Below are 16,416 nucleotides of genomic sequence, written 5' to 3'. Positions count from 1 at the left end.
GGACTGCTTTAAGTTAGAAACATGCTTAAGTACCATGTTGAAGCCTTAAACACTAAAATTTCTGAGTACTTTGGTGCTACTGAGGAGGGCAAGAGGTGAGAGTAAGTGGGATTACAATACCCTCCCTTTCACCACTCCTGAACTCCATGGGGGAGAGGCTCTCTCTTTACCAATATAATCACATTGCACAAGCTATGCACAGTTCAAGATTTACTTGAAAACAGCTACTTATATCTTTCTAGTTCTCCCACTAACCCTCTTATCAGCTGAGGGCACTCCAGCTGGACCGCAGCTCTCCCATCGTATTTGTGGCAGGATTGTATGGAGAAGGACCCAACCATCTGGTAACCAAACAATTTGATACCCAAACAACTGAAAGATTTCTAGATTAAAACACCTGGAAATTTACTGATAGCCTGTGCAAGTCAAAGCATTAACATTATTGACTCCCTGAGTGACATACCACTTAAGAAGCATTCTACATTCTTCCCATAGTTTCCAAATGGTTTCAACAAGTGAGACCTATGAAAACTACATTACAATTATGTGCACAATTATGAAAATCTGTAATCTAGCTACTTAAACAAAGGGCATTTCATATATACATAACTCCCACATCACAATATTCACATTTGTTAAATCAAATTATATTTTTGAAGCACAAGAAAGAAGTCATATAATTGTTCACAAATGGCACAATAGTTTTATTTAAAATTAAACTTGATAATGAAGTTAGGTTAGTTATTTCATAGTGCAAGTCTTCAATACTAGCTACTCGAGCTCATACTATAACCATGATTATACATCTAACCCTAAATGTTAGTCTCCATAATTCTTTTATTTTCTCCTGTCCAGAAAGTTCTCAGATGTTAATATGGAAGTAGTATTTTTAAGTGTTTATAAAACTAAATAGAATCACACAATATACTTATATGTTTTTCTACTTGTCCTTTGTTTTATAACTCAATCTGTTGTTTGTTTGTTTTTTCCTAAATAGAATCTTGGTAAATCTATAAGTGATTCAGAACAGATTGACTAATCTTTAGATCAACATGCATTCAGTTAGCATCAAGGGTGTGCACAGAAATTTAAATCTGACCCCTTCTGGGGGGGCACAGAAGTTCCCTTTCCCCATCCCTGATCCCGGGAAGAGCTTGCTGCCCCACCTTCTCCACCCGGCCCTCAGGGAGAGAGGACTCCCCCTGCCCCCCAGGACTGCAGTAGGGAGAGAGGCTTCCCAGAGTCTCCTCTCAGAGGGACTCCCTGGGAAGCCTCTCTCCCCACCGCAGCCCCAGGGGGCAGGGGGAGTAGCTGCAGCGGGAAGAGAGGACTCCCTGGGAAGCCTCTCTCCGCGCCACAGCCCCGGGCGGGGAGGGGGAGTACTGCGTCCCTCGCTGATTATTGGGGGGCATGTCCCTGCTTGCGCTCCCTTGCGCACACCCCTGGTTATCCTCTGTAAGGGAAGATAAACATATCTGCAGAACCGTCCCAGATTGAGTTGTCAATAGAGGTGGTTTGGGAACAAACTGATAAATTAAACAATAAGAAGTCACCAGGACTAGATGCTATTCACCCAAGATTTTGGAAGGAACTCAAATATGAAATTGCAGAACTACTAACTGCAGTATGTAACTGGTCACTTAAATCAGCCTCTGCACCAGATGACTGGAGGTTACCTAACGTAACACAAGATTTTTAAAAAGGTTCCAGGGGCAATCCTGGCAATTACAGGCCAGTAAGACTAACTTGTACCAGGCAAACGGATTGAAACTACCAGTTTGTAAGCTCCGAGAGAATAAGACGGTTATAAATACATCCCAATATTAGATTTGTCAAGAACAAATCATGCAAAACTAATTTCCTTCTTTGATAGGGTTACTGGTGTAGTGGATGGGGGAAACCTGCAGACAGGCTATCTTGATTTTAGTAAGGCTTTTGACAGTCCCACATGACATTCTCTTAAGCAAACTAGGGAAATGTTGGCTAAATAAAATTACTATAAGGCGGGTGCACAACTAGTTGAAAGATTGTACTCAAAGAGTAGCTATCAGTAGTTTGCCGTCATACCCAGGAGGACATATCTGATGGGGTCCCAAAGGGTCTGCCCTGAGTCCGGTCTGATTCAATATTTTCTTTAATGACTTGGATAAATAAGTGGAGAGTATCTTATAGAATCTGCAGATGACACCAAGCTGCAAGGGGTTGCTAGCACTTGGAGGGCAGGGTTAGAATTCAAAATGACCTTGTTAAAAGAAAAGAATTATCCAACACATAGATGAACACAATGTTAGGGGAGAGTCAACATGGCTTTTATAAAAGGAAATCGTGCCTCAACCATCTATTTAAAAGAATCCTTTGAGAAAGTCAAACAAACATGTGTAAAGGGTGATCCAGTTGATATAGTTTACCTGGACTTTCAGAAACCTTTGGACAAGGTCCCACATCAAAGGCTCTTAAGCCAACTTTACAGTCATGGGACAAGAGGGAAGGTCCTCTCATGGATCAGTAACTGGTTAAGACCGTTAAGAGACAGGAAACAGAGTAAAAATAAATGGTCAATTTTCACAATGGAGAGGGGTAAACAGCTGGGTCCCCCATGGATCTGTACTGGAATCCATGCTGTTTAACATATTCATAAATGATCTGGAAAAGGGGGCAAAGAGTAAGGTGGCAAAGTTTGCAGGTGATACAAAATTATTCAAGACAGTTAAGTCCAAAGCTAACTACAGTTACAATGGGATATCACAAAACTGGGTGACTGGGTGTCACCATCTCTTAGTATGGTCTCTTGAGGGGTCTCAGCTTCTCCTGACTGACCCTTTATAGTCTGCTCTCAGGTCAATTCCTGGACCCTCACCTCCAATTAAGTTTGCTAGCCTTTTACTTTTTGTGCTTGCAGTCTCCTTCAATTTTCTGGCTGTTTTCTTGTAGGCAGCCTGGTGCAGAGCTGTCATCCAATTGCTATCCCAGGCTCTTATGCCTCCCTTTCCTTCTCTGTACTCTCCTCTTTATAGCAGGCCTTGTTTCCTCTGTTGGTTGCAGCTTTGGGTGCCTCCCTCCATGATTGGGAGCTGCATGGGATTGTGATAAAGCTGCTTGCTTATAAACAGGAGAGACTCTCCTCCTTCCCCTCCCTCCAGCCCTATCTTTGCTTAGTATGGGGTTTACGCAGGCCAACAAAACAAGAGATGAAATTCAGTGTTGGTAACTGCAAAGTGATGCATACTGGAAAAGCAGCAAAGAGTCCTGTGGCACCTTATAGACTAACAGACGTATTGGAGCATGAGCTTTCGTGGGTGAATACCCACTTCGTTGGTATTGCATGCATCCGACGAAGTGGGTATTCACCCACGAAAGCTCATGCTCCAATACGTCTGTTAGTCTATAAGGTGCCACAGGACTCTTTGCTGCTTTTACAGATCCAGACTAACACAGCTACCCCTCTGATACATATTGGAAAACATAATCCCAGCTATAGATACAAAATGATGGGGTCCAAATTAGCTGTTACCATTCAAGAAAGTTTTGGAATCATTGTGGCTAGTTCTCTGAAAACATCTATTCAATGTGGAGCAGCAGTCCAAAAAGGGAACAGAATGTTAGGAACCATTAAGAAAGCGATAGATAATAGGACAGAAAATAGCATATTGCCACTATAAATCCATGGTATGCCCAGACCTCACAGACTATTTTCCAAAGCCTTTGAGATCTTTTGGAATGAAAGGCTAACATATAATGCAAAATATGAAAGATGTATTTGAGGTTGCATATGCCAAAACTGCACCACATCATGGACTAGTGCAAATCAACCTCCTCTGATGCTGTTTCAACAGTGCCACAGATTACCCAGTACAGTTCTGGGAGCAATGCTATTAGAAAAATGAATCCACTGGGTAAAACTCATTTTCCATGCACCAAATTGAATAAGGGCCAGAGGGATAGCTCAGTGGTTTGAGCATTAGCCTGCTAAACCCAGGGTTGTGAGTTCAATCCTTGAGGGGGCCACTTAGGGATCTGGGGCAAAAATTGGTCCTGCTAGTGAAGGCAGGGGGCTGGACTCAATGACCTTTCGAGGTCCCTTCCAGTTCTAGGAGATTGGTATATCTCCAATTATTATTATTATTATAAAATTAAAGAGAAACAAACTTAAATAACCCACTATGAGAAAGTATAGCATTGTCAAGTATTGCAAGTATGTAAATATCAAGGAGGAAAGATAAATTTATTACAAAAGTATGAAAGTAAGCAAAGATTTTTTAAAGAATATTCCAAAAAAAAAATTCTACAATTTAAATTGTTAGATTGTAGAATTGTGTCCCTTCCAAGGGAAGTGGGGAAAAGACCAGTCAGTAAGTGAGGTTCTACATGCCATTATGTTACAGCCAAATCTCAAAACTGCCTTCCATAGGGAAATATAGTGAAGAAAAATCTAGTTAGATCAGATTCAGCCCAATACTGTTTGGATTAAACAGCCAGGGGAAGTCTTAAAGACATCCTACAAAGGGGGAAAAAATTAGCTTCTACCCTCTGACACACACAGGGGCAGCTGAAAGTTTTTTTATATTAGAAATTCAGGTCTTGTCTTCCTGTAGGACAACTGGAGAACTAATGAAACAACAAAGTGAGCAATTAACATTCTGGAAACTTGACATCTTTATTAAAGATTCAATAACTCAGTCCGTACAATTAAGGTACACATACTCACAATAAAAGCAGCAAAGAATCCTGTGGCACCTTATAGACTAACAGACCTTTTGGAGCATGAGCTTTCGTGGGTTGCATCCGACGAAGTGGGTATTCACCCACGAAAGCTCATGCTCCAAAACGTCTGTTAGTCTATAAGGTGCCACAGGATTCTTTGCTGCTTTTACAGATCCAGACTAACACGGCTACCCCTCTGATACTTGATACTCACAATAAACATGCTAGCAATGGTCCTTTCAAGGTCCATTCTCTCTCCAGCAGGGAACTGGGCTGTTGCAACTTTAGGACTGAGCAGAGAGAGAAGTTTTCACAGAGAGCCAAGTCCCTTTTCCTAACCCAGTAAAATAATCCCAGGAGTGGAAATAGATACACAAGCCATCAAGATAAACTGAAGAGTGAGGCAGGACTGTCCTGATCCTGAGGGGACCAAGGAAAGCTCCTATAATCTGGACCAAGCATGTGAAGGGCTGGGTAAAAAGGGGCTCTGAGTAAGGAAGGGCTTCAAGAAAGAAGCCTTGGCACTAGAGACATTAAAATCCCTAGCTGAGAAGGCCTGTCTCAGAATGTATGTATGCTCCAAAGACACAATGGGGCCAGTGGGGATTCAAGCTGATACAGAACCACAAGGCATGTTATTAACTGACTTTTTACATGCGTGCGTGTGTGCACGCGCATGTTGCTTCCAGAATATTAGGGAAACAAGGTGGGTGAGGTAATATCCTTATTGGACCAACTTCTGTTTGTGAATGTGACAAGTTGTCAAGCTTGCTCTATTTAAACTCAAAACCTTGTCTCTCTCACCAAAACAGAAGATTGTCCAATAAAGTATATTACCTCCCCCACCTTATCTGTGTGCACACGCACACATATATGACTTGTTTGCTACTTTACTTAACTCCCTTTCCCCATCTACACTGAGAGTAAAGGTTCTGTTTATTTTGTGATTCCTGCACGCATGTCATTGTGTGAGCCCAGATGCCTACATTGCTCCAATAGCTGGAGCAACTACAGTACACACCTTCAGGGCTTGTGGTGTGGTCATCACTGCTGCTCACACTACCTGTTTCTGTATACCACGGCTCACACAGACTTAAACCTATCTTGGACAAGAGGGAGTTGGTTACAATGTTTTCAGACAGACATCCAGTAGATCCTCCCCAAAAAGAGTAGGGAAGACCATACAGCAACTCCTCACTTTAAGTCGTCCCGGTTATCATTGTTATGTTGCTGATCAATTAGGGAACATGCTCATTTAAAGTTGTGCAATGGTCCACTCTTACATTGTTTGGCTGCCTGCTTTCTCCAGAGCTGGCAGCCTTCCTACGCCACGCCCCCCCCCGCCCCACACACACACACAGCGCCTCCCGCCCACCAGCAGACCCTGGGGACCAGCACCTTCCCCCTCCTGCCCGTGACAATCAGCTGGCTTGCGGCATTTCAGGGGCAGGAGGTGGGGGGAGGAGCGAAGACTTGGGGCGCAGGCTCCTCCTGCCTCCCCAACGCCGCAAGCCAGCCGATCGCCCTGGGCAGGAGGCCAGGGGAGAGGGAGCCTGGGCTCTGAGTCCTCGCTCCTTCCCCCTCTCTCCTGCCCCCAACCTCAACGCCGCAAGCCAGCTGATTGTCCCAGGGAGGGGGGAGGAGCGAGGACTCAGCATGCAGGCTCCCCCTCCCTGCCCTGCCTTCTGCCAGCGGCAATCAGCTGGCTTGCAGTGTTTAGAAGAGAGGGGGGAGGAGCAAGAACGCAGCATGGGAAGTAAAGGGGGAGGAGATGGGGGGGAGAAGAGGCAGGTCAAGGATGGGGGTTTGGGGGAAGGGGTGGAGTGGGCGGGCTGAGGGTTGAGCCCCCCCAATCATCCCTGGTGCTTGCAGAGTAGGGGAAGCTGCCGCTGCTGCGCAATGTGCTTCTCCAAGCCTACAGCACCTTCAGCCTCCTTGCCTGCCTCATCTCCAGTGCCAGTGGGCTGTGCCTGTGTAGGGTAAGGCAGAGGCACCTCCCAACTATAGCACTGTACTTTATGTACAGTATGTTTGTAAACACACAGCACATGCACACTATCCCCGCCCCTCCCCCCCAGCATAGTATTAAATGGCTTGTTTAAAATTGTTTGTCTGGCAAAAAAAGTTTCCCTGGAATCTAGTGCCCCCCCCCTTTACATTAATTCTTATGGGGAAATTGGATTCGCTTAACATCATTTCACTTAAAGTTGCATTTTTCAGAAACATAACTACAACATTAAGTGAGGCGTTACTGTACTTGCCATTGCTGATAAATTTTAGTTAAAAAGAAATAAAAGCCAAACAAGTTAATAAAACCTTCCACATTGTGTTTAGATGTTGAAGCAGCAAAATAATACAACCTTTTATACATCCTTAATAAATCATCTGTTTACAGTAAAACTCTTTTCTCTTTCCACTTTATATAACTAAATTTGAAACAATATTCAATTTAATACTGTTACCTGCTTTTCGATACCCTTGGATAATGAAAATTCAATCAAGTCTGATTCACTTTTATTCACAGGCAGTTTCACTTTCAGGTTCTGAACACTTCACCTGTTTAGGTTTTAAACTCTGCAAGGGGGTGTTTAAAATGCAACTTTCTTTTAGAGTTTTTAAAGCAGAGGTGGGCAAACTACAGCCTGTGGGACTGTCCTGCCTTGCCCTTGAGCTCCCTGCCATGGAGGCTAGCCCCCGACCCCTCCCTTGCAGCCACATCGTCATGAGGGCAGCGCTCTGGGCGACGGGGCTGCACGCTCCTGCCGAGCAGCACGGCGGCATTTCTGGTTCCAGACGGGCTGCCAGACATGCTGCTCTGAGCAGCATGGTAAGGGAACCAGGGAGGTTGGATAAGGGGAGGGGAGTCCCGGGGGGCAGTCAGGGGACAGGGAGCAGTTGGATGGAGCGGAGCTTCTGGGGGGTGGTCAGGGGACGGGGGGGGGGGGTAGATAAGTGTGGGAATCCCGGGGGGGGCCTGTTGGGTGGCGGGGGTGTGGACAGGGGTCAGAGGATGGGGAACAGGGGGGGTTGGATAGGCGTTGGGTCCTGGGAGGCCTGTCAAGGGGTGGGAGTGTGGATAGGGGTCAGAGCAGTCAGGGGACTGGGAGCAGGGTGGTTGGATAGGGGGTGGGGTCCTGGGGGCAGTTGGGGTGGGGGGGTCCCAGGAGGTGGTGGTTAGGGGACAAGGAGCCGGGGGGGTGGATGGATCAGGGGTCTGAGAGTGGCAGTTAGGGGGTGGGAAAGGTCAGAGGACAGGCTGTTTGGGGAGGCACAGTCTTCTCTACCCAGCCCTCCATACAATTTTGCAACCCCAATGTGGCCCTCAGGCCAAAAAGATTTAAAAGGTACGTTGGTCTTGGATGCGAAGAGCTCCTTTCAAAAGTTTTCAGCTAAACTGAGACACCAATACAAAGATTACATGATCTTTCTAAAGACAGTTAAGCAGTTTCAGATATTGCCTTTGTTCCTAAAGCCCCCCATCCCAATTTCTCTAGTTCTGCAGTCACAATTTCCTCTGTTTTTGCAATAGCTTGACACAGGAACAGGAGGCACGAACTTAGGGTGACCAGATGTCCCGATTTTATATGGACAGCCCCGATTTCTGGGTCTTTTTCTTATATAGGCTCCTATTACCCTCCACCCCCGTCCGGATTTTTCACACTTGCTGTCTGGTCACCCTACACGAACTGTAAAGATGGACAAGGCTCTATGTAAGTGCTGTCAAAGCCATAAACAAGAACGTTTGTTCTCGGCTCTCTTCCCATTAGTCGCGCTGGGCTCAACAGCAGCGTTGTCCTCCCCAGGCGGAAGCCCTCCTCCTACACTGGCAGCGTCCCTTCGCCCTCCGAAAGGAGCCGGAGCCGAGGCGAGGCGAGCTCAGGGGGCAGCGGGCCGTGCTCAGCGCGGGGAGCAGGCCACACCCGGGGCAACGGCGCGTGGGTTGCGCAGCAGCCCCGGCCCCGCCCGCCCCCAGACACTTCCAGGAGATCAGCGCTGCCGAGAGCCCCGGCAGGAACGGGCCCTGCACGCAGCGGGGCAGGCGCCGGCCCGAGGGCGAGAAAGGGCCTGCCCCGCGGGGGTGGGGTAGGAAGGGGGGCCGGGCGCTGCCCTGCCGGGTTCTCGTTACCTCCCCAGATGCCCAGGCTGAGCTGGGAGCTGTCCAGGTTCACCACGTAGTCGCCCAGGAACCGGTTCAGAACGTCCACGACCAGCGACTCGAAGACCATCCTGCCCCGGCCCGGGAGCCGCCGCTGCCTCGGGCCGCGCGCTCGCTCCCCTTCGCCTGCCCGGGCCTCTCAGGCTAGAGGCTGCGGGGTCCCCGCCCTGAGCAGCGAGTAGGAGCCGAACCGCGGCTACGGGCTCACCCCCTCCCCCGCAGACTCTCCCAACGGGCCACACCCTCCGCGCACGCGCACAAGGAGCGGTCGTTCTCTCCTACCGCCACCTGACAGAGAGCAGAGCGCGTGACGCGATGGCGCGCGCTACTACCTAAACAGTAGCGGGGTGGCGCCTGGTGAGGGTGCGCGCGCTGTTGTTACCCTACACGCGACCGTTTACCCCACTGGAGGGGCTGCTCCGCCTGTGTCCCCTCCCCTGTTATGCCCTCATACGGCCTCTGTCCCTTCTCCACGCTGTACAAAGTGGGGGACAGTGTGAAGTGGGGCAAGGACAAAGGTCCAGGGAGCCCTTGGCCCAGCTCACCCTGGAGGCAGAACCCAGCTTTCCACATTCTAGTCCAGTGCTCTGTCCACTAGCCCTACTACACACCATATCCCTAAATGGCCAACCACCCTGTCTCCACCTACACCCATTGCACAGCACCTCCACCTTCCCAAATACCCACCTCCTACCCTATGCCCACATACTGTCCTCTACTCACCCTCTCTCCCTGTCCCCCAATTCCACCCACAGCACACCGTGTCCACATGCCCTATGCCATCATACATCCCCAATTCCACACACTAGACATCACATTTACAAATACCCCACCATCCATAATCCCCATCCCCCCAATTGACCCAGCACACATTCCTATCCCCCAATTCCACCCTATTATACCACATATCCACTATATCACCAAATAATCCACCACACCCCCCACATCCCTAAATTCCACCCACTATACATCATGCATCCCCACAACACAAACACATCCAAATTCCTACACACACACACACAGTGCCAAGTCTCAGAACCTGAGTCAATTATTTTTCCCCTCAGTATACTTAATCCACCTCCCCAAAAGGCAGTAACTAGATCAACAGAATTCTTCTGTCAACCTAGCACTGCCTGCACCTGGGATTAGGTCAGTATAGCTACATTTCTCAGGGGTGTGGATTTTTCATCCCCTGAGAGACAGCTATACCAATCTATGGCCTGGTCTACACTAGGCATTTAAACCGGTTTTAGGAGCGTAAAACCGATTTAACGCCACACCCGTCCACACTAGGAGGCACCTTATATCGATTTTAATGGCTCTTTAAATCAGTTTCTGTACTCCTCCCCGACAAGAGGAGTAGCGCTAATATCGGGATTAACATATCGGAATAGGGTTAGCGTGGCCGCAAATCGACGGTATTGGCCTCCGGGCGGTATCCCACAGTGCACCACTGACCGCTCTGGACAGCATTCTGAACTCGGATGCACTGGCCAGGTAGACAGGAAAAGCCCCGCGAACTTTTGAAATTCATTTCCTGCTTCCCCAGCGTGGAGAGCTCATCAGCACAGGTGACCACGCACAGCTCATCTGCACAGGTAACAATGCAGTCTCCTGAGAATCGAAAAAGAGCCCCAGCATGGACTGCACGGGAGGTACTGGATCTGATCGCTATATGGGGAGAGGATTCAGTGCTAACAGAACTGTGTTCCAAAAGACGAAATGAAAAAGTATTTGAAAGAATTTCTAAGGCTATGACGGATAAAGGACACAGCAGGGACTCAGTGCAGTGCAGAGTGAAAGTTAAGGAGCTCAGACAAGCCTACCAGAAAACCAAAGAAGCAAACGGAAGGTCCGGGGCAGGTTGAAAAACATGCCACTTCTATGCTGAGCTGCATGCAATTTTAGGGGGCTGCGCCACAACTACCCCACCCCTGACCGTGGATTCCGAGGTGGGGGTTGTAATCTCTGCCATGTCTGAGGATTATGCGGACGGGGAAGATGAAGATGAAGAAGAGGAGGAAGACCTAGCGGAGAGCACACAGCACTCCGTGAGCCCCAGCAGCCAGGAGCTTTTTCTCACCCTGACGGAATTACCCTCCTCCCAGCCCTCCCAAGCAACTATCCCAGACAATGACGCCATGGAAGGGACCTCTGGTGAGTGTACCTTTGCAAATAGCAAACATTGTTTTTTAAGCAAGCGTTTTTTAATGATTGATTTGCCCTGAGGACTTGGGATGCATTCACAGACAGTATAGTTACTTAGAAAAGTTTGTTAACATGTCCGGGGATTGAGAGGAAATCCTCCAGGGACATCTCGATGAAGCGCTCCTGTAGGTACTCCAGAAGCCTTTGCAGAAGGTTTCTGGGCAAGGCAGCCTTGTTCCGCCCACCATGGTAGGACACTTTACCACGCCATGCATGTAGCAAGTAATCAGGTATCATTGCATGGCAAAGCATAGCAGCGTATGGTCCCGGTGATTGCTGGCATTCAAGAAGCATCCGTTCTTTATCTCGCTGTGTGATCCTCAGCAAAGTGATATCGTTCAGGATAACCTGGTTAAAAATCAGGATTTTAAGTAAGGGGGGTGGCCATTTTCCTACTGGGTTCGTGGACTGCAGCAGCTTAAAAAAAAACCCTTTCCTGCACGTAGCCAAGCGGGGGGAGGAGAGGAGTGAAATGCCGATGATCTTTTTTGTGTTTGGTCACCGGCGATCTTCCCCAAGCTACCAGCCACGCAGTGGGTGGGGGGGTGGGAAGGGTGTTGATTAGCAGGGAGCTAGCGTGGTATTAGCCATGCATTGGGGGGAGGGGTAAATCACTGCAGAAGCCGAAAGACAGTGGCTTACCATGGCCGCATGCAAGCTGAATTCTGATGCCTGGACCTGTGTCTGTGAGATCAGTAACTCCAGAGCTGCAGGCACTCACTATTAAGATGAAAAATGCGACCTTGTAGGGAAATCACATGTGCTATGTAAGGTGAATAGTGCTGTTCACTGTGAAAGAGTATAACCATTGTTCTGTAAAATGTATCTTTTTAAATATTTCTCTCCCTCATGCAGCTGCAAATTTTTCAAGCGTGCCTCCTCCATCCCAAAGGCTAGCACAGATAAGGCGGAGGAAAAAGAAGACGAGAGATGAAATGTTCTCGGATATTATGGAAGTTACACGCAATGAAAGAGCTCATCTGAATGAGTGGAAGGACGTGGTATCAAATTACAGGAAAGATGCAAGTGAACGTGAGGACAGGAGAGACACACGAGATGAGAGGTGGCGGCAGGAAGACCGGCAGGAAAATCAGAGGTGGCGGCAAGAAGATCAGCGGTGGCGGGATGCAACTCTGGGGCTGCTGCGTGATCAAACTGACATGCTCCGGCGTCTGGTGGAGCTTCAGGAATGGCAGCAGGATCACAGAGTGCCGCTGCAGCCCCTGTATAACCACCCTCTACCCTCACCATGTTCCATATCCCCCTCACCCAGACGTGTAAGAACGCGTGGGGGGAGGCTCCGTGCACCCGCCAACTCCACCCCCATGGACAGCCCAACCAGAAGGCTGTCGTTACTGTGAAATTTTTTTAATGGCCTTCTCCATCCTTCCTATCCTCCTCCCAAACCACACCCTTACTTCTCTCCCTGTTTTTATAATGAATTAATAAAGAATTCATGATTTTTAAACGAGAGTGACTTTATTTGCATAAGTAAGCTGTACTCGAAGGGGGAGGGGGAGTTGATTACAGGGAATGAGTCAATCAAGGGGGTTGGGTGTTCATCAACAAACACAGCAGTCACACTGTACCCTGGCCATTGATGAAGCTCGTTTTCAAAGCTTCTCTGATGCGCACCGCTTCCTGGTGTGCTCTTCTAATCTCCCTGGTGTCTGGCTGCGCGTAATCAGCGGCCAGATGATTTGCCTCAGCCTCCCACCCCGCCATAAAGGTCTCCCCCTTACTCTCACAGAGATTGTGGAGAATACAGCAAGCAGCAATAACATAGGGGACATTGGTTTGGCTGAGGTCTGAGCGAGTCAGTAATGTCCGCCAGCGCGCCTTTAAACGGCCAAATGCACATTCCACCACCATTCTGCACTTGCTCAGCCTGTAATTGAACAGATCCTGACCACTGTCCAGGCTGCCTGTGTATGGCTTCATGAGCCATGGCATCAAGGGGTAGGCTGGGTCCCCCAGGATAACGACAGGCATTTCAACATCCCCAACTGTTAATTTCTGGTCTGGGAAGTAATTCCCTTGCTGCAGCCATTTAAACAGAGTAGTGCTTCTGAAAACGCGAGCGTCATGAACCCTCCCTGGCCATCCCACGTGGATGTTTGTGAAACGTCCCTTGTGATCCACCAGTGCTTGCAGCACCATTGAAAAGTACCCCTTCCGGTTTATGTACTGGGTGCCCTGGCGCTCCGGGGCCAAGATAGGGATATGGGTTCCATCTATCGCCCCCCCCACAGTTAGGGAATCCCAGTGCAGCAAAGCCATCCACTATGGCCTGCACGTTTCCCAGAGTCACAACCTTTCGTAGCAGCAGCTTAGTGATTGCTTTGGCTGCTTGCATCACAGCAGCCCCCACAGTAGATTTTCCAACTCCAAATTGATTCCCGACTGACCGGTAGCTGTCTGGCGTTGCAAGCTTCCACAGGGCTATCGCCACTCGCTTCTCTACTGTGAGGGCTGCTCTCATCTTGGTATTATGGCGTTTCAGGGCAGGGGCAAGCAAGTCACAAAGTTCCATGAAAGTGCCCTTACGCATGCGAAAGTTTCGCAGCCACTGGGAATCGTCCCACACCTGCAACACAATGCGGTCCCACCAGTCAGTGCTTGTTTCCCGGGCCCAAAATCGGCGTTCAATGGATAGAATCTGCCCCATTACCATCAGGATCTCCAAAGCGCAGGGGCCTGCGGTTTGAGATAATTCTGTGTCCACGTCCTCATCCCTGTCATCGCCGCGCTGCCGTATCCGCCTCTTACTCGCCTCGGTTTGAAGGTCCTGGTTCACCATATACTGCACGAGAGTGCGCGGGGGGGGTGTTTAAAACATCCACGATTGCGGTATTGAGCTGAGCAGGGTCCATGCTTGCTGTGCTATGGCGTCTGCACAGTTCACCAAGCAAAAAAGGCGCGAAACGGTTGTCTGCTGCTTTCAGGGAGGGAGGGGTGAGGCTGTACCCAGAACCACCCGCGACAATGATTTTTGCCCCATCAGGCACTGGGATCTCAACCCGGAAATTCCAAGGGGCGGGGGAGGCTGCGGGAACTATGGGATAGCTACGGAATAGCTACCCACAGTGCAATGCTCCAGTAATCGATGCTAGCCTCGGACCATGGACACACACCACCGAATTAATGTGTTTAGTGTGGCCGCGCGCACTCGATTTTATACAATCTGTTTTGCTAAACCGGTTTATGTAAAATCGGAATAATCCCGTAGTGTAGACGTACCCTTAATTCCTAGTGTAGACCAGGCCTAGGAGTGATGATTTGCTAAACCAGCAGAATACACTTCTCTGCTAGCAGCAGGAAGAACAACATTGTTTTGTTGTCTGTTCCTGGAAAGAGTTTATTTTTATATACTAATCCCCAACAAGAACTGAAAGGAATTAGTTTTAAGTTCAAGTTCATGTTTCTCCTTGCTAAGAAAACAACAAAGTTTTGCACTTGTATTTTCCTTGTACAGTGGGGAAATTCATAAGCCTTTTCCTGCACCAATACAGTTTCACTATGGAAGCAGTTATGTAGACAGTGTGTGGGTATTTTTACCACTATGTCATTCTATCTGACCTTGCTCTGAGTAGGATTAGACACTTTCTATAGCCGTTTGTGTTATAAAAAGTGCCAGTTTTTGACATCGGGTGTCAGCAATAGATTCAGGTAAACTGGTTCTAAACAGTACAGCTGCAAATGTAGGCAACAGAGGCATGGTTGAGCCATGCCAAACACAAACCCACCTGAAACCAGTGTGTATGTCACTCAGCATGGCTCAGCTGTGCCTCTGCTGCCACTATCTATGCTTTGACAGCTATGCTGCTATTTATACTCATGCTGACTTGATGAGAGTTAGAGAGTATGTATAATAAGCAGGGGACTTGCTACCCTAGTTCACTGTGTAGACATAGCCTCAGACACATCCATTCTCCGCACCTTATCTTTTTTTTTTTTTTTTACCACGTGCACTTGCAAATAAGGGAGTGGGTGTGCAGGAGACATTACACTTACAACTGTTCAAAGTGGAATAGTATGCCTAATTGCATTCACAGATGAACTTGTACTGGAGAGCAAGAACCTTGTGCATTCTGCTATGCCCAACACAATGACTTTCAAGATCAAAGCTTTAATAGGATGTAAATGTTATCCTGATTTTACATAATAATCTGTATGTACATTTGTGGATATTACATACTATGGGAAAATCTGTTTCTAAATCATTGTATAAATATATCTGCACTATTTGAAGGAATAATAAATGTTTAACAATTTCTTTTGTTAACTTTATTTTGATAGATTAAATCCTGAAGGCTTTACAGGTTTTATTAAATTCTTACTCATTAATATTCCCATTTCCATATAAATTATTATATTTAATTTGTAATCCCCATTTTGTAATTTTGTTGTCACAAATTAATTGTAGATGTTACAAATTAATTAATTCCAACAGGCAATACTTTTCTGCCCGAGATTGTGTCAACTACAATGGTAGTTTCTTTGTTAAGAACCTTAATTTTAAGTGACATATCTTTGGAATGCTTTCCATCACGCCATCAAAAAAAAACACATTAAAAATAGGAAATGTGCTGTTTTTTGATTACTGTATTTTGCTGTTTTTGGATATTCCCCAGGATAAGGGATATAACCATACTTTAGGTTACAGTCTCATCATAGAGGTTCTTAGCTACAATCACACCTAAAGGTTGCATTACCTGAATTATATTCAGTAGCTAGCAAGAATATGCTTCTTTTGTCAAGCTCTTGTCTATGTTCTCATTTTGCAATCTTTCCTGACACCAAAGATTAAAAGAAAATGCTGGAGGGGAAAATGGTTTAGGGCATGAAATTGTAGTCTTTATCAAAGATTGGGGGTTGTTGTCTATAGCCAGACATTCTTCTGTAGAGGATGCGGAGTTCTTTCCCAAAGATATCTTGGCTGCTAATTTGGAGACATCACTTGAAAAGCTATCTTGATTAAATAATGAAGATTATAAAAGTGACCTTGTCAATAATGGAGAACTGAATAGAGATTGTTTCACAGTCAGAAATACTTTATTTTAAGGATATCTTTCAAGCATTAGGGTTTGTCTACACTTGAAATAGTGCAGTCACTATTTCAGAGCCAAATAGTGTGTCACTGTAGCACTTCAGTCAAGAGACTACCTATGCCAACAGGCAGGGTTCTCCTATGGGTGTAGGTCAGGGGTTGGCAACCTTTCAGAAGTGGTGTGCCGAGTCTTCATTTATTCACTCTAATTTAAGGTTTCGCATGCCAGTAATACATTTTAATGTTTTTAGAAGGTCTCTTTCTATAAGTCTATAATATATAACTAAACTACTATTGTATG

General features: G+C 47.2%; 1 protein-coding gene across 2 annotated transcripts in view; it reads right to left on the bottom strand.

Annotated features, from left to right (window-relative positions):
* Positions 1-9,024, bottom strand: part of VPS13A (vacuolar protein sorting 13 homolog A) — a 302,560-nt gene extending 293,536 nt beyond the window's left edge. For both annotated transcript variants that reach the window (XM_045020500.1, XM_045020501.1), the window contains exon 1: positions 8,828-9,024. In XM_045020500.1, coding sequence (XP_044876435.1) covers positions 8,828-8,927 — 100 coding nt within the window. In that variant the 5' untranslated portion in view covers positions 8,928-9,024. The remainder of the gene's footprint in view (positions 1-8,827) is intronic.
* Between the last annotated feature and the right edge of the window lie 7,392 nt (positions 9,025-16,416).

This window comes from Mauremys mutica, chromosome 6 (genome assembly GCF_020497125.1).
Source record: "Mauremys mutica isolate MM-2020 ecotype Southern chromosome 6, ASM2049712v1, whole genome shotgun sequence".
NCBI lineage: Eukaryota > Metazoa > Chordata > Testudines > Geoemydidae > Mauremys > Mauremys mutica.
The sequence above is the reverse complement of the archived record's forward strand: the minus strand, read 5'-3'. Positions and strand labels throughout refer to the sequence as shown.